Genomic DNA, 18,852 nt, shown 5'->3' with positions numbered 1-18,852 from the left:
TAAATTTCCTCATGTTCTGTGGGAACTTCCTTCATCATGCTCAGTAGCTTTTGTTGTTCGCTACACTACACTTTGGGAGGAAGGCAAGTCAAAGCAGTACTCCATGGTATAGTTTTATTCGGCACAACTTGTATGAGAGTTCATATCCCACAGACTGGCTTTATAGTATGAGTGCCTCCTGCTGCCGTTCTATGATTTATTTATTTTTTTTCAATTATTCAGTATTTTGTTTGGACAAAGGAAACACAAGCGGGGGGCTAGAGGGAGGGGTTGGGCTCCCGGAGAGTTCTACACACTGGGTAATTAAGCTTTTTGACTGACAGCAGAGTGCCAAAAGGCGCAGACGCACTCCGATTGGCCGGGGCGCACTTTACAATCTCCTCTTGTTTCCCAGCTTCGCGCAGGAAGAGCGCTTTACTTCCCCAAACTCTCACAGAAGCCAGACGCACAAGAGGAGCAGCCAGAGGAGACTGCCTGTGGACTTTACCCAAACCAGAAACTCAACACGTTTTACGCACGTCGACCAGCAGGGCTCAGCTTTTTTTTCTACATTTGTTTCTTGTTAATACTGTGAATGTCTTGTAGTGAGTGTTGACTCGCTGCCTGAGCCGCACTGAGCTGCATTCATTTTCCTGTTGCTAAAAGAAAACATGAGGTCTGCTTCTGAGTCGTTCTGGAGGATGATCCGACTGGCTGTGACAGTGGCGCTCATGTCAGCGTGCAGAGCATCAGAGTACGAGTATCTCGGCTGGAAGTCGGACATGTACAACGGTGGTCGTAGTTACGGCAAGCCTCCCCAGTGCGTGGACATCCCGGACGACCTGCGGCTCTGTCACAATGTGGGCTACAACCAGATGCTGCTACCCAACCTGCTGGAACACGAGACCATGGCCGAGGTGAAGCAGCAGGCCAGCAGCTGGGTGCCCTTGGTGCACAAGAACTGCCACCCGGGCACGCAGGTCTTCCTCTGCTCGCTCTTTGCACCCGTTTGCCTGGATCGGCCCATCTACCCGTGCCGCTGGCTGTGCGAAGCAGTGCGGGACGGCTGCACCCCCATCATGGAGGCGTTCGGCTTCCCCTGGCCGGAGATGCTCACCTGTGACAAGTTTCCCCAAGACGATGTATGCATTGCCATGACGCAGCCCAACTCGACCGAAGCCACCATGCCGACAGGTAAACGCGTCACTCTGAAATATTCCCAGATATCAAAGTGTGTTGTTACTTTTTTCCACGATCAAGAGAAACGTGTCATGTGGTCGTCCGGTAGAACCACAGTGTCCCAGACCACTGATGGACAGGAGAGGTGGAAGTAGACTAATGCAGGCACTGACTGTTCGTCACAGACCCTTCAAACATTTTTCAGTGGATTTATTTAATCCCTTGTTCTATAAAATGTCTGAAAATACAAAACAAAGAGAAGTTGCCAAAGCCCAGGGCCAGAACCAGAACCTTAGAAATGTTGAAGGTCATGAGCCCATGTCCCCTCTCCTCAGAAAGTTTTGACCAGTGTTGATATTCATTTTCTGCAAATATAAAAAATATTCAGTCTAAAAACACTGTTTGCTGTGAAATAACCACCATGTGTAACTTACATTTTAAGACCCCCCCCCCTGCTTAAACATAAAGTGGACATGCCCTCAGCACTGCCTGCCAGAGCTTAAAGTGACATCTTGAACAGACCAAATCTGAATTATTCAATCAACAATGCAATATAATTGTCACAAAAGATTTGCACAACAGATTCACGTAGAAGAGCAAATATTGTGTGTCCCTGCTTGATAAATGACTCAAACCATAATAGAACTTTTGTATTTTGTCAATGAACTACAACACAGCCATTTGGGATTTATTAATATAACCAAACATAACTACCTAACTCTGAATGACTGGGAAAACAAACAGCCAACACTTTTGCCGCTGTGTTAAAGTCGACACCCGTGCAGTTAAATGGGCTTGAGAATGTTGTTTCAGGGGTGAAGGTGTGTTTGCAGATGCAAATCCCAACACAAACAAGCCAAATAAAACCTTTTGGGGGGAAATCCGCCTTCATCCCATTTTAACAATGTCCTCCTCCTCCATGGATCTTGAAGAAAGTCTCATGTGGTTACATTTCCTTCAATCTGTAATCTGCTGCATAAACTCTGGCTTCAATGTGAATGTGATGTTGCTTGCTATTGACTTGGAGTGATGTTGTAATATTGAAAAGGCTCCAACAGATGGTAGTCATTTATTTCAAGGTGTTTGTTGAACTGGAGGACAATGCTGGGAGGAAGTCCAGCAGCAAAAAATTGAATACCTGCATCTATTAATTCTCATTTTCTACCGCGGCGCGCCATATACTGACAAATGCATTCAAACTGATGGAGGACGGAAAGATGAAGACACGATTTGAAAAACACACTCTCCAAATAACGTGGCGAAAAGTCTGGTGATCCAACATTTTCTAAACAAAGCTCCTGAGGACATGGCAACCCCCATGATAGGAAGCAGAGTCAGACACCTCATTCAGCATCAGTGAAAGGCAGGCAGGGGGTCACATAGTCTTGGTGTTCCAATAACTCCATGGGCCAAGCTGACAAATACCAGAGAAACCCTAAAAAATGTACAAAGCTCAGAGAAGAAAAAGTTTGAATTGTTTTGGTTTGAAGCTTCAGTTCAGTGTCCTTGCTCGTCCCCTAGGTGATGTGTATGCCAAAAAGGGAAAGTACAATCACCTTATTCACACCTCAACCATAAAGTAGAGTGGAATTTCCATCATCACATCATCAACTTACTTATATTTCAGTCTTAAGCTGTAAATACACCACTTGAAGACATTTCTGCTGAACATATTGGCTATAAATGGGGGGAATGTGGATTTTCCAGCAATTACATAGTACTCACTGTATGTAGAGTGAATATGTCCCATGTGGCTGAGGGTGTAGAGGGGGCGGCTGTTACTGACTGACATGGTGGTATGGACAGAGGCCCATTTCTTTTGAAAAAGACTCCCTTTTCAGGGTAAAGGGGGACCACACAGAACTCCACACTCTCTAGACGTCACCTGTTATCATTTGTTGTCAGCGCTAGTGGTAAATAAACCCAGCGTTCTCCTGCACGGCACAGAGTACGGCCTGTTAGAGCCGAACTCGGTATACTCAGAGTGTCACCTGCCCTCAGTATTTACTGGGAAAGTAGTAATATCAGATCTTGAGGTTGATGAAGTCAAACAAAAGCAGCCCAGTCTTCTTAACCATTCTCCATAATGACTCTTAATAGAGGTCAGCTAACAGTACTTACCACGCCACTGCCGAATACAGGCTGGTGATAATTGATTTAAAGGAGAACCAGGCTCAAACAGGCAAAGGGACCTTGTGACTCTGTAAACAGTGTCTGTTTTCACAAGCTCTTCACACCTGGGCGTTACTTTCACAAGCTTTTGTTAAACACATGTAATGGACAACTGGCAACGGAGAGAAAACTATTTGTTTTCTCTTTATTCACCCTTCTGCTCAATCGAACCAGATCCACGCTGTGATATTGAAATACAGTCGGTTTGAATTAAATGCTGCAGGACGCCGCGATCGCACTGCAGGTCCAAGTTTGTTTGGAAAGTAAACTCAGCTGTTGGCACAAAGTGATCATTTGCGGTCTTAGGAAAAAAATTGAAAAATCGTGTTGGTAAAATATTCGCAGATATGCCTCTAGACTGAATTACTTTTTGGCAAAAACACATTTTGGCTCTTTGTCTTCAGTCGGGTTTTTGTCTTCGAGCCGGCTATTATTACCTTTTTTTTCTGGGAATGTCAGAGCATTCCTTTAAGCTTGGATTGAATATCATTACCATTTATTCCTTCCACATTTCTAAAACTTTTTTTTTTTTTTGTTGCATTTTAGGGTGTATACTTAACTGTAAAGCATTATGGGAAGATCCTTTTTGAAAACTGTGAGTTTACTGCAGCTCTTAGTTACAGCTGGCTATAAAAGCTGAAGACATTCCTCTCTGAGGTCAGGTCATCTGATCGTACGAAGCCCGAGAGACAAGGCGACTGACACCAGACACTAGATAGGATCTGTGCATGCAGAGAGGACTGAGATATGTGCAGAGGTTTGCAGGATAAATCATTTAAAATTGGAATTTGAGGCAGTGTGGTGAATTCCTTTAACTCCCCTTCATTTCAAATGAGAAATGTTTCCCTCTTGATTCTTTCGTTGCTCTGAACCACATCCCAAATGGGTGGCGATGAATTCCAGTGATTCATTGGTGATATTATTGCAACTTGGACATCTCGCCTCTTTTTTCTTAAACATGCCCGTCTCTTATCCACAGGTTACTCTCCCATCTGCCCTCCATGTGACAACGAAATGAAAACAGACGCCATGCTGGAGCACATGTGCGCCAGCGAATTTGGTAAGCATCCTCCCAATATTCACTGTGCCAACACAACATGCGAAATAGTGTCCACACACATCACTCTGATCCGCCTTGACATGTATCACAGTGCTCCGTGAAATCAGTGCGCCATGAGATTACATCAGTTGTATCTTCCATCTTGAAGCTTTGCAGTCCATAAATTCTTAAAGTATGCAACACTGCTCTTTTCCGTAACTGCACTCTGATCCATATTTGGTCATTTCCTCTTTAGTGAACTCCACAGAACTTGTTTCATGCCTACACTTTTCTTGGTTAGATCAATGAAACTCCTGGTTTTATGTCAAATCTACATGTGAGGTTTTATGTCTTGGTCATATGTAGCAGGCCTGTGTCTGCTTTGGTACAGCATGATGTTCTGTGACTAATGAATTGGGGTCATTAAAACATTTATGTGGTCGGTCCTTGCAGTAGTAAAGTGGGATGTTTGTTCGGCTGTCTGGGTGGACTGTTGTTGTAGAATACCTTCTGCACGTTGGAGAAAATCGACATCAAATGTCTTCTTATTCTTAGATGAAGTAGTTCATGATAAATATTTTTAGTCATATGTACAAATAAATAGAAATGAGGAAATGCTTTGCTAAAATTTTACAGCCTTTTTGTTTACAATGTGTGCTTTATTTCTGCACATGTAAATAATCCTGTGCGGAACATGTGTAATATATTGGCTAATGTAAACTTCTATGAGATATTTAAATCACTGCTCACTGCTAGTGGCTAAAACAACAGGAAACAAACTAAACAATTCAACAGTATGAATGAGAAAGTCAGGGATACACATAGAGCTGTAAGCTATAAAATATAATAACATTGGCTTGTCACTCAACAGAGGCTGTGGAGGCACCAAACAATGTTAATTTTACAGTGTAGTTTATGGTTAGATCAAATGGGTTGCATTTGAGTTGTGTTGTACAGTAAGATAATGAATGTTCAGGCAAATAAAGGCTATTCAGGTAATTTTGATATATCATTTTAAGATTTCAAATAAAATCTGCAGCTCATTTTTTAAGCTGTCAGGCCTCAGCTTTGCTGTGTGGTACTATTTTGGCAGCAGGCAGCTGTTTTCAGTGAAACAACAGCACCAAACAACAGACAGTTAGAGACTAGCTGGTGAACAAAGGGGAGCATTTAGCAGCTAAGCAGCCAGATATTTTTTCAGGAGTTGGTGGAGACCAACAACAGTAAATAAGCAACTGTTTGCTATTAAGTCAACTTAAAAGTTGATGCTATGTCAGTGTTGTGTTTACAAGTTGTTTCTGCTGCCAAGTTTAAAAAGTCGATCTTTCAACATTTTCAAATGAACAACCACACAGTCATCATTCACATCATTCATTTTGAAGGCCTCCATAGAGTCATGCTCTTACGTTTCCAGTTGTCATTGGCATTTTGGAATATTAGCAAATCTAGAGAGGCAAACTGCTGAAAAAAAAGAAAAGTTAGGGAATTAATGAAAATTTCAGGAGTCTGGAAATATTTGGAAGAGATGTATGCACAGACAATGCATGCAGTTGCTTTCACATATTTATTTCATTAGATTGTCTTCAGTCCAGCTGGATTGGAAACCAGGCTACAAAAAACATTAACACAAAAGAGAAGGAAGGAACTCTCTTACTGATAGACCACTTGATTTGTGGAAAATTGGAAATTTTGCATGAGGAACTCAGTATGAGCCTCATTCTTTAAAAGGACACCGAAGGCCTGGAGTTCAATTAAAAACACAAACGTCAACTGAACTGCAGTTGTGAGGACTTCCAGGAATAATATGTGCATGATGCACACAAGATGCAAGATGTGAAGCTTTCATGTTTTATTCGCTGGCTGGACCAAAACTTGTGGCAGCTTGAATTCCAGGTGCCATGCCGAGCAAACATAGACTGGATGCACATTAGAAACAGACTTTATTCCAATTCTCAGAAAAAGTTTAAAGTTACATTTGTTTAACGAATTGCCTTGTTGTTTATGCTGCGGTGATGGGAGTTGCCTTTTTCAGTCTGGATCCTGGTTTGCCAAGAGGAGAGTGGCACATTATTGGCTTGTTTCATCTCAGATGAAGACAGATGTTGTTTTGCTTGCTTGTCATAAGCCCCCTAAGCAGCTGACATGTGAGGATATACAGACAGATTTAGTATCAGGCTGAGGATGAGACACTGTGCTGCTTATGTTGCAGGTTTGAACCCACAAGGGACCGACCTCCTCTGGAATGCAACAAACGTTACTGTGATTTCAGTTCGGCACATTAGTGGATTACAGTGGGTAAACAACTAATGCACAGCCTGACACGAGATAGCATCAGTGGTTATGTTACCACTAGGCTAGGCTAAAGATTTGTTTGTTGCTTTTTCCAGTAGGCCGATGGAATTCAGTTTTGGTCTGAGAAGAAAACTGCAACTATAAATATGTCTAAAATCAGCTGAAGCCAAACATCAGTTAATGTCCTATCTTGAGAAAAAAGAAAATATGCAGATGGAAACATCCCAAGCTTTAATCATGACGTGCTTTAGTCCACCAGTGAAAGATAAGACCATCATCCAGATTGCATTCTGCCAGTTTTGACTTGACTGAAAGTGGACAGACACTGTAGGAGTTTTAGCAGCAGACAAGCCTTAACCACAAAATAGATAGATGATAGATAGAATTCTTGCTCCTCATCATGGAACACGGGGGCTGGAAACCACATAGACGCTTGAGGAATGAATCAGTGACTTGCACTGAAGTCTTTATTAATCTGCATGGTCCAATCATGTGTAAAATATCCCCACCCTGGCAGTGAATTAGCATTTTTGTCCACTGAAAACCTCACTTACTGGAAGTTGTGAAAGGTCTGTTCTCATTTAAGGTGAAGGCGTGAAGTGGTTTCTATCATTTGATGGCCTGGAGAATTGCTTCCCATCATTTGCACAAGCTCATTTCATTTTCCACGCTGTTGGATCCTGATAAAAGCAGAGAATGCAGCAACAGAACTTTTGACTTAGGGCGACTCGATGTGAAGATGTTCTGGCAGATTCTTGTGAGTTAGATGTGAATTTTCAAGCTAATACATCTGTTTATTTTATGAGGACTGACGCTCCTGAATTTCTCTGAAATCCTGATGAATCTCCTTCTAACAAACACGCACACACACACATACACGCACACACAGATACACACTATTTGTGGCACTCAGCTGGTAACAGATTTACAGCTCATTCCACTCAACACTTTGTTCCCAAGCAATTCATCTCTGTGCTTAAGGTTTTACGGTACCTCATTGTCCCAAAAAGCACCAGCACCCTTCAATTAAATCTCTGCCCTGCCTTGAATAGCCTACTTTGTTGTTGTTGCCAAATTGATCCTTCCCTTTGCTGATGCAGTACAACAGGGCAGTCCTGCACCGGAGGACTGATCACTTCAGCTTATCAGATCAGTTGTCCTTCCATTTTGTGAATGGAGAGCAGTACACGCCCTCCTGCTGGGTTTATGACACCCTGGGAGCTGGAGGTCCTGTCTGTGCCTCTGAACCAGCTGAGGAAACCAGGTCAGGGGTCAGGGACCAAAATAGAAAAAGAGCATTTCTACAAAGATGACACTTTTAATGTTGCATGACTTGAAATGATTGGAGTTACAGCCAACATAATGTAAATCTAGTTTTTATCATTCTAAAAACTGAACCTGGCATTTGAACTGCATACACAAAGTGTTCTGCCAAATAACATCTTTAAAATTCTATTTATGGAATTAGAGTTGGGTGATAATTCAATATTATTGTGTTCTGACTTTAACCAGAATTAAATCATGATCACATGGGGACATCATGTTCTTTCTTGAAATTCTGTTTTGATTCCAACCACATCAAAATTTGACAAAGAGTTACTGTTTTGTTGGATATGAAGCATAATAATGGAACACCGAACTCATTGTGTATATTAAATCAGTGGTTTAAAATATAGAAAAATATGTTTAAATGTTGTATTACTGGTTCCTGCTCTCCATTTTACAAAACTTCAGACTCCCTCAAAACACATGCTTAATATGTTGGGAAGCTTTAGACCAATCTAGAAATGAATCAACTTTTATTATAATATATATATGTTTGTATGCAGAATCCGCAAAGTAACTAGTAAGTATATAGGCTGTCAGATGAAACGTATTGGGCAGTAAGACAGTGACAGAAATCAAATCTGTTTGTAAGTAAAGTAACTTGCCTACGTATTGTATAATTATGTGTGAGCATGCAGAGTTTGAGCAGCCTTAAGCAAAGGACAACATTGTTAACAACAGAACAGTTCAGTTATTTAATGTTCTTACCACTGCTAAAGAGATTAAACCCTCAAACAACACGAGGTGCAAAAAAAGTTCAGAGCGTCAAAGGATTATTGAGGATGGAGGATTTATCATGAAGTCCTTTCAGGGGTGGGCCAGGCTTCTCTTTTATGACTCACTAATTATGAATGCTGCCCATTTTGATTTCACTGAACACTAAGCCTCCTCTCAGAGTCCACTTGAGAGACCAGAGACAGAGGATAAAAGTCTTAATCCCTACCATGTGCACTCTTAATACTGGGAAAAACAGGGCACAAAAGGAAGAGATGAAACGGTTGGACGTTTCTTGAAGTGCCAGTTCAGTTTTTTTATGTCAAGCATGATTCTGTGAAAATTAAATCAGGAGGGATTTAGTGTCTAAAACTGGAGAAAAACTGGGCAAATTTACAGTTTTATCAGTCCAGATTTTTGCTGGAGTGTGAAATGATTTATGCACAATCAGGTTGTTCCCTACACTACAGGTCAAGACTTCATCTCTGACAGGACTACATTAGACATTCTGCACTTACTGCTGTGTCACAAGGTCATCCGTGCCTCACAAACACCACTACAGATTTGAGATTTGGACCACCAGAGTGTGACTCGTGCTCTGTTTCAGAAGGGGAACTGGAGGAAACAGAAAGATTAGAAGGTTAAATAGAGTTTAGTGAAAGACCAGGAGCATTATGGTCAATCTGAAAAACAGCTCGAGATTCAGAGGGAAGTAAAAACTGAAAACAAAGATGTGCACTGATTCACTGCTGCACGACATTTCTGATTATAAACAGATTCATTACTTTCATTAAATAAAAACAGACTGTAAATTTAGGGTCACCAAAGAAGATGACTGACACTTGATATCCTTCATTAGACAGATCTAATGTCTGTTTTCCATGTAAAACATGATTCAAGTGGATTTGTGTATAATTTTATTTGGTGTTTAATGCCACACATGATTACTGGTATCTGGACGAGTATTACACAAACTCTGAAATATACATTGCATTATGTGTTGGTGTAAGGCGGATCAAACTCATGCTTCTTCTGCATGAAAAAAAAAAAGATAAATAGAACATTATCTGTATATCTATAAAGAGCATAGGCAAGAGCTGGGCCGGGATGTCAGCTATCATACACTAGCTTATTACTCATATGTTAGTATCATTTTGCATCGTTTCTCTACTGTGACAGATTTAGCTTGTTTAAGTCGTTTACATTCTTTAATATCTTAGCGTGTGATAGGCCGTGCTGAACCTAGACCTGTCTGTCTGAGTTCTACATGATATATATATATATATTATATATATATCTATATATATATCTATATATATATATATATATATATATATATATATATTATTATTATTTTTTTTTTTAATTTTCATTTAGCATTTACTTGTATGTATTGTACTGCTATTGTGTTCCATTTTTCTGGCACAGAGGTTGACACAATGTAAAATATTAATTAGACCAAACATTTTGTACAAGAACTCATCCACACTTTTTTTTCCTCCACCAACAGCTTTCAAAGCCAAAATCAAGGAGGTGAAGCGGGAAAACAATGACCGCAAGGTGATCCTGCAGAAGAGGAAGAAATTGTTGAAAGCAGGGAACCTGAAGAAGAAGGACATGAAAACGCTGGTGTTGTACTTGAAGAATGGTGCAGACTGTCCTTGCCAGCAGCTGGACAATCTGGGAAATCAGTATCTAATCATGGGCCGCAAGGTGGATAAGCAGTACCTCCTGACTGGCATCCACAAGTGGGATAAGCAAAGCAAAGAGTTCAAAAAGGCCATGAAGAAACTCAAGACCCACAAATGTCCCGCCTTCGAGAATGTCTTCAAATAATACGACCCTGCCCCATCACCTCCTTCGGTTGCATCTCATCCTACATAATGAACTTGCACAAGCATTAAAATCCCAAACTTTGCTTTCTATTGTCCTGTTTATATATCTATATATCTTTGTATATTTACAGATATACTTTGAAATGTCCATTGATAAGTTTTAATTGAATGTGGTGAATGATGACACCACACTAAGGGTTGGGTTTCCTTTTTTTTCTTTTGCATAAGAAAAAGGACATTTTAGTAAACGCCCTTTCTCACTGAAATCATTTCCACTATGTATGTAGATACTTTGTTACACTATTTCATTTAACAGGTGAGTGCATTTTGTTTAAAGGAACAGTTTATTACTGAGAGTTAAATGAAAGGATCAATACACATGCTCATGTGTTTACAGTAAATAAGAAGCGAGAGCTAGCAGATGGTTACTTGATTCCTAATTTCCAAAAGGTTGCAATGTGTTTCGGCTGTACGATCACACTCGTTCTGGACAATGATTGTAATTCCTCTAGCGCATATTTCAGAAGTGTCTTTTCACTCTGCTCGGCGGAGCTGGCAGGAAGTCAGACAAATTCTGACCAAACCAGAGCAAGTTAACAAAGTCTGTCGGGTAAGACACTTCACTTCTGAAACAGTGTCACCGCAGCAACATCACAGCATCACAGGAATTTAGGGGTTAGCAAAAAGGCCGGACACGAAACAGCTTGCCTGCTACAGTCCAAATGTAAAAACCCATAGTTTTCATTTTTTACATTTTGTTTTTTTGTACAGATTAAATAAGTAAAATATGACATGTTTCTTAGTAGCTTTAGTTAGTGCATGGTAGGTGTCATATAATAATTGGACATAGCTGGCTAACTATTTTTTCGGGTTTCTAGTCTAAAATGCTAACGTGGTTTAACCATCTGCTCGCTTTATAGCTTCATATCTAATGAACAGACATGAGACTGGTGTTGATTTTCTCATCTAATTCTTTGCAGTGTTGAACTACTCTTTTTAAATCTCTCTCATTCTAATCATATAATAATGAATCATATAATACATGATTGGACTACAGAATTGGCAGTTGCAGATGTTTTGGTTTTAAGGCCACACTGTACAGAGCAGCTCCACATAGGGTTCCTGTTAAATAACTTATTGACAGAAGTATGAGCGAGTGCTGCCGTAAGATGATTGTTTTGTCAAACTAAAGACTGCACTACCAATAATTTTGATGATTTCCTTTTCATTTCAATGTTACATTTATTTTTGTTACTTGAGAAACCTAAAGATAATCATAACCACCAATCTGCATCATGACATCATGTGTGGGCCTGTGTGGCAGATTTCTTCTTTTTTGTTGTTGTTGTGTGTTGTCACCTGACATTTGGCAGTGAGTCATTTTCCCACTTTACCATCTCTGTACATCTGTACATCTACTTGCGGTAATCAGTATCCATTGGTCATGGAAATGCCTTGTTGTCATACCTTACATACCATACCATACAAAAAGTGCAAATATTGCCAACTCTGACTTCTGGTTTGTTTTGCTTGAGTGTCGCTGGTACGTTTTAGCACTATTTTGTTTCAGAGTGAATGTCAGCAGTACATTGCTGCCTATGTACATACAAATTTTACATAAATATGGAAAACTGAATGGTGTCTCTTATTTAGTTTTCTTTTATGGGTTTACTATGGATAGACATGGCAGTCGGTTGGTCAGCACTTGAAATATCTCACAAACTACATTTTTTGGTGGATCCATCCCGTTACTTTTCCTGAAGTTAAAATACTAGAAAAAACTGGTGACATTCCCTCCAACTTCAGTTGTACTTAATTGTAACAGGATGGTAAACATGGTTGCATGACTGTGTGCCATTTTATTTGATTTATGAACAGCAACAGGCAAAGACTCACAGTGAAAAGGGCTTGTCATACCTGCCAACATCAGCATGTTAACATTGTCACTGTGAACATGTTAGCAAGCTGGCAGTAGCATTTACCTCAAAGCAACTAACGCTGTCATATGGTTATGAAAACATCATTTTCACTTAGCCTGTATGGCTGGCAGAAAAATAGGCACCTCTACTCTACTCATCCACTGCAGCAGCTGGGCATGACCCCTAAATTACACCAAGCACGCATTCTGGCGGTGCTGCGGCCGGTGGAGTTGATCCTGCCTGTTCTAGACCATGTTTGTGATACCACCAGAAGTGACATTGCTTCAGAAGCGATGTAGAAGCCTCCCTGAAGCACCTCTGTGTTCTGCTCCACAGAGAACAGAAAGAGCTGTTCTATTTCAAGAAGCAGCCTCTGTGAAAGGAAGCCAATTTGGGACCGCCAGTTCCTCGAATGGCCATTTGAGGCTGGCTCCAGAATTATTCTTCATAAGCCCCCACGTTAAAATGTCAAGCTTCACAGCAGAAATAAACATGTTCACAACCTGGTACAAAAAAACTGCAAAACTGTTGTGGTCTCTATAGCTATATATAACCATATGAAGTTTTGCACAATTACATAACCAGGCATTGGTGTTGGATGGGCCGCTGTCAACTCAGGAGAAGAGTTGTCAAGAGTTGTTAGCTAGGACCCTTTGACACAGGAACAGACCACAATGTGGTCAGGTCGTGCTGCTAGGGTTTGGTTTAACAAAGTAAACCCAAATGCAGACATAATGGTAGAGTGAAAAAATGAGATTTAACTTACTGAGGCAGTTAAACATAAAATAGTAAAGAATCCAGGCAAAAACAAAGTCCAACAGTCCAAGATACATCCAAATAACAGAAGTCCAACAATGAAAAAATACAGACCTACGATACACAAAGAGCTAGTTGTGTATGTATCGTGATCCCAATTATTCACTTGGATCCTCTTACTGACCTGGAATTAACGAGTCTGTACTCATATATATATATATACAGATTAAAACAACCGTTCACTACTCTCATTTTAACCTGTACAATCTAATTACAAAATACCCCAGTCCATCTGCCTAAGTAACTGCCAGAAATCCTGCTATTATCGCAGACAATAAACAGTTGCTTCCACCGTTTGATTCAACTGAGTCAAGATTGATGATTTGAGACTTCCCCCAGTCAGATGTAAGAAGCCAAACACAGCAATAACCAAGATGATACTTTATTTAAAACACAACACTTGTTTTTTGTAGCTGAGTCTAATATAGTTCATAGACTAAAAAACGATGTAAGAGTAGCTTTACGTAATTAATGTCATTTGAACTGCAGCAAGTGTGTTAATAAACTTTAGAGGCTAGGCTAATATAGCCTAAACAATGTGAGAGGAGCATTTGAATTGCAGCATTATGCGTTAGCATAATCTGACATCAATAATTATGGAGTTATAGTCGTATTATAATTTTATTATTCTTATATTACAATAATATTACCTCAAGTGGCTTTACTGTACAGTTGAAGGAGTGATGCTGACCGTGAGAATATAAATAGATATATAGATAGATAGAGAATATAATACTGTTGTATTTGTGTCAGCTGAATATAATGCCAGCTAAATAAAAACACTTGAAACTACTAACAGCATGATAGTTAATGTTTGAGAATGTTTTAAATAAGATCATAGATCTCAAATTTGAATTTATTTTGTGTGTTTGTAGTCAGAGACAGTGCAGTTAGAGTTTCCCTGGTAGAAATTGATATGTTTAAGGACACACTGACTCAAATGACTCGTAAGATCTGGATCTGTTTAGTGACTTAGAAAGGCTCAAGTCTGTAAAAGGATCCGAGTTTGACATCTAGAGCAAGAACATAGGGAGAATAACAAAGACTGAATACAGCAAGACTGGGGAACACAACATAAACAACCTGACACTGAAACCAAGGAACCAACCAAGGTGAAAACTAATCAGGGTGGAATAAATTGAAAAAGAGGGATCCTATGAACAACTTTCTTTAATATGAAATAGGGAATGCTCAATTGCACCAGGGTCTGATGAAGTGAATAGATGAATTCTCTACCAGTGTTAGAGAAATTGCACCATGCATGTAAAGGTTCCTAATTCATTGTTATAGTTAAGGAAAACTGAGCTTTGAAATAATCTGCAGAGAGCTATATCTGACTATTTACTTGCAGTTACTTGTAAACATTTGGCCTCTTGCAAAGACCTTCTTTGCATGTGATGTTGTTAGAAAAAGTTGAATATCATCTTCCAAAACATCCATCTTCTGCTTTGACAGTCATGTCAAACAGAGAGCACTTTTCGTTAGCTGTGCCAATCAAAAATTTTCACACTTTTTGGAAAGATGACGCATCTCATTGCCATATCTCCACATCGAAGGCTCTCTCACGCATGCATGTTTTTATTCCCTCTGATGATGCTAAATTCTTGTCTGGGTATCTTATGAGTCAGGTTTTTTGTGGTTTCACGGGCTGTTTGTGGCTCGGAATGTGGTGTGTAAACGCTAATCCTGAGATATACATCATTAACAGCTCATGTTGATAGCGAACTTGATGCTTTCTTAACTGAGTGGCAGCACTGTCTAAAATCAAACTTTGCAAAACAAATTTGTTTTCACAAAGCTCATGCTGACATATGTGGCTTCTACGCTGAACAGGCAGAACTTTTCCACGTTATTTCATGTAACATGCAAATACACAGACTCAAAAGACACATAGAAGGCAGCTGTCCCTGCAAAAGAAACAGAGATTTGAGTAACTGGATGATGAATGTTTTAATGTAAATACTTTTATGAGCTGAAATCTATCATGTCAGTACAACATGCGTAAACAACAAAACATGAAACCATTCTGTCAATAAAAAGGCTTGTTAAAAACCAGGAAGTATCAAACAGACCAATGTCTTGGCCATCTGGTTCCAGTAATGGCTTTGGTATTGGGAAATATATCTCAGATGTGGACTTTGCTTTCTAATCATTACTTCAGCTGCCTTCAAAAGAGTCCCAGAAAACCCGGGGCCAAGATCCAGCTTTGTCCTATTAAGAGATGATCTGCAAAAAAACATCCTGTTGGATTCGTCGTCTCACAGAAAACCTCAAATTGACAAAGCTGATGAAGTACTATTTTGATTGGCTCCACATCAGAGGCTAGGAAAGTATTCAATTATCCCTCTGATATTAATAACACACGCTTGATTTCAGTCTGTTTGATAACACACTATTAAGTTGACATTGGAAAGTCTGACTGAATAGAGGTCTTACTTATCTACAACAGAACCTGTGTAACTAGCTGTGCTTCTGTTCAAGCAAATACCCTCTGCCTGATGAAGAACTACACATTGTGTGTTGTCTGCTCAACAGTTGGTAAATAATGTTCAAATAACGTTAATTAAAATAATGATTCTTATGTTCAGGGTTGGACATTGCACAATAGAACAGTCCATTACAACAGCAGCTTCATGCATGTAGCATGTGGTTAAATGATCATCTCTCTGTCAGTTTGAACTCATATGAAACATTACATACATCATACAGTCAGCATTTGGTGCCATATGTATTGCTTTGGAGGTGAACTAACAAAGGGTTATCACCTGACTTTATAATTCTTCTGCTGCACACTACTTATCAAGCATCATATGACACTGACTGGCTCGGTCACAACTCTAAATAAATGGTGTTGCTCCGTGTCTGCTGGATGTGGATCAGTAATCGCGATAATGTTCACAATATGAACACAAGGTGATAACATGGCTGTGTTATCTTGAAGCTTGTTGTCAAAGTGGACAAATAATTTAGTTAATGCAGGTTTTAGTTGATGCGTGCACAAACTGAACCAGTGCCAAAGACAAAAGCTGATGCATGAGCTCAATTATTATAATGCAGAAGACAATATTCAGCCATGTAGTAGGTGCAGTGCTACCATGTCAGACAACACTTATTTAGTCCGCTTTATTCTGTAGTGGCTCATGCTGCTCAAGTCGGAAAGTACTGATAAAAAAATTAATGCATGTTTGGATGATTTTTTGACAAGATGAAAAATATAGAATAATCCTGGTCTCATTCATAAGTTTTAGAATTTTAAATTGTATACATGTTGGTGTTATTTTTTCCACACTATTGACACATTTTGAAACATTTTTAGTTTTTGTAGTACTTTTACCACCCTAACATTTCAGAAAACAGCTTCACAAAGACTTTTTTTCTACCTCTGAGATCACAGTGAATGTTGTCTGTGACTAATAACTCTATTCCAGAGGAGGCTCTACTTACCTCTTTCTCCCCTCTGTGTTTCAAAGACACATCTGGGGAACTTTTGGATACCACTGTCCATTTAACATGCTGCTCCAAATCCTCACATTAACAGGCGGAAACAATGAAGTGTTATTAAGACTTAGTGCAAATATTTGGCAGAAAATGAGCCATCGTAACATAACTTTCTCTTTTTTCGTCTCCTAACCAGGTTCAAGTGTTTCGTTTTATGGATCTCTGAACCATGGCTGAGCCTTGAGGTTTTAAAAAGTGAGGCACTTCTCTTTTCTTAATCCATTCAAAGCTGCTGCCATTTTCCCAACTGCTGTAAAATCATCCATGTATTTTATGGTATAGCTGTATTCTCTGTTTTATGGTGCACAGCCAGCAGCCAGCAACTTAAAAGGGTCATTTTGGAGCATATTGTGTGGGCAGCCCAGTCAGCCATGACATGCACAATCATAAAACAGAAACATGTATACAAATGACACTGAAGTGCTTCCCTGTAGTTATAAATGTGAAATGCATCATCTTTAACACAGTTTGAAATCAATTTTGAAATCCTAAAATACAACATTAGCACATCTAGAGCTTCTCCACAGTGTGTGACTGCATACATTTACAAGTCATTTCAACACCAGACATGTTTTTGGCTCTTTTGCTGACCCTGAGCTACACAGCGAACCATTAATGTCTTTGGCTTGTCTGCAGGATTCAGGAAGAAGGATGTGTCGACACACTGTGTTAGAGACCATGTTTCTCTGGAATTCTGGGATCACAGTCAAATTGGCAGATTAGTCATATCAATCTTCTGGCTGTTAACCACCCAGAACCTAAGGCTATTTGCTTCTCACTAGAGCGCCTTGCATCGTGTGATTATGACCGTAACAGCTATTGAAATCCTGGGGGAGAAGGGGAGAACCTGAAAATAAAAAAACACAGAGAAACAATTGTTTTCTTTTTTCACACAAGTCCACAAGGCAGGAGGAGGGGTATGTGGGATGGACTACACATGTGGCCGGCAGCCATATGTTTTTGAATAATAGCCATTAGTTTTAAGAGGATGATGTCATTGTAGGTTTGCTGTTCCAGTAACTATATTCCTGCAGTCCTGGATCAGATCCCTGAAATGACTCCTGCAATGCATGATTCTTATTCTTACCAAGAAGGTGAGGAAATATTTGCAGTAAACATGAATTATTTGGTGAGCGTATTTCCTTGGTCTCATCATGGCAAGTTCTGACCAAATAAGAGAAAAAATGAGTCTCCTTCCTGCAGTGGTAGATGTTTGATTCACTCTGATTTTAATTCACAGCTTTCAGCGAGCAGTTAAACATCTTCCTCTTTAGAAATCTCTCACTGAATCTTATCCTCTTTGCCTGTGGACTTGGGCGAGGATGTGAGCAAATACGGCTCTCTGGATGAAGTTGTGTGGTGCCAGTGTCAACATGGCTATGCTGTTTTGGGAGCACTTCACTGACTATCAATCACTAGTGACCAGCCACATATTGTAAAAACATTGTGGGGAAAAAAACAAGGATTTATCGTTGGTCATTAAAAACCATGAAGATCTGTCAGAAATAACCACAGTGCAACTCTGTGTTGCAGTGGAAGCAGCTGGGTCAACTTTGGGGACCTGAATTTAAAATGATTGATTGATTGATCAATCAATCATTGATCAAACGTATTGATTTGAAATAACTATTGGAGGAATCAGACATTGAAAAGTTATATTTAATAAGTTATTCCCTGGTTTCCACCAAACTCTTTCGTTCTATTCAATATTCAGTGCATTCTACATTCCCACAAAACATCCATTTGTTTAATCTTTCCTCACAAAACCATAAATTCACATAACGTCAATCACTTTGCTTCTTCTTACTACAAAGATTCAAAACACGAACTATTCCGCAAATAAAACTGTGGGCAAACTAAGTTGGGCACATATCCCAGTTTGCAACACACGTAAGGCACATTTACAACAAATTCTTCAGCCACATGAGCCATACAACGCTTTAGTTGATGCATGAGGAGAGCGCTCCATGCCTCCGAATCGGCCAAATCCATCACAACAGGCTGTTAAAAGTTCTATTGTTGCGCAATAAAGCCTCCCTCTACTTCCAAAGCCAACAAGTTTAAGTGAATTTCATAAATTGTT

At 39.7% G+C, this 18,852-nt stretch overlaps 1 protein-coding gene across 1 annotated transcript; it reads left to right on the top strand.

Moving 5' to 3' along the window:
- The first annotated feature begins 293 nt into the window (after positions 1–293).
- On the top strand, positions 294–12,172 carry LOC104937559 (secreted frizzled-related protein 1). Its single transcript, XM_010753815.3, has 3 exons — positions 294–1,173; positions 4,310–4,390; positions 10,212–12,172. The coding sequence occupies exons 1-3, from the start codon at positions 651–653 to the stop codon at positions 10,535–10,537; spliced, it is 930 nt and encodes a 309-aa protein (XP_010752117.1). The 5' UTR covers positions 294–650; the 3' UTR covers positions 10,538–12,172.
- Positions 12,173–18,852: the final 6,680 nt, after the last annotated feature.

Source organism: Larimichthys crocea, chromosome III, assembly GCF_000972845.2.
Source record: "Larimichthys crocea isolate SSNF chromosome III, L_crocea_2.0, whole genome shotgun sequence".
In the NCBI taxonomy this organism is placed as follows: domain Eukaryota; kingdom Metazoa; phylum Chordata; class Actinopteri; family Sciaenidae; genus Larimichthys; species Larimichthys crocea.
The sequence above is the reverse complement of the archived record's forward strand: the minus strand, read 5'-3'. Positions and strand labels throughout refer to the sequence as shown.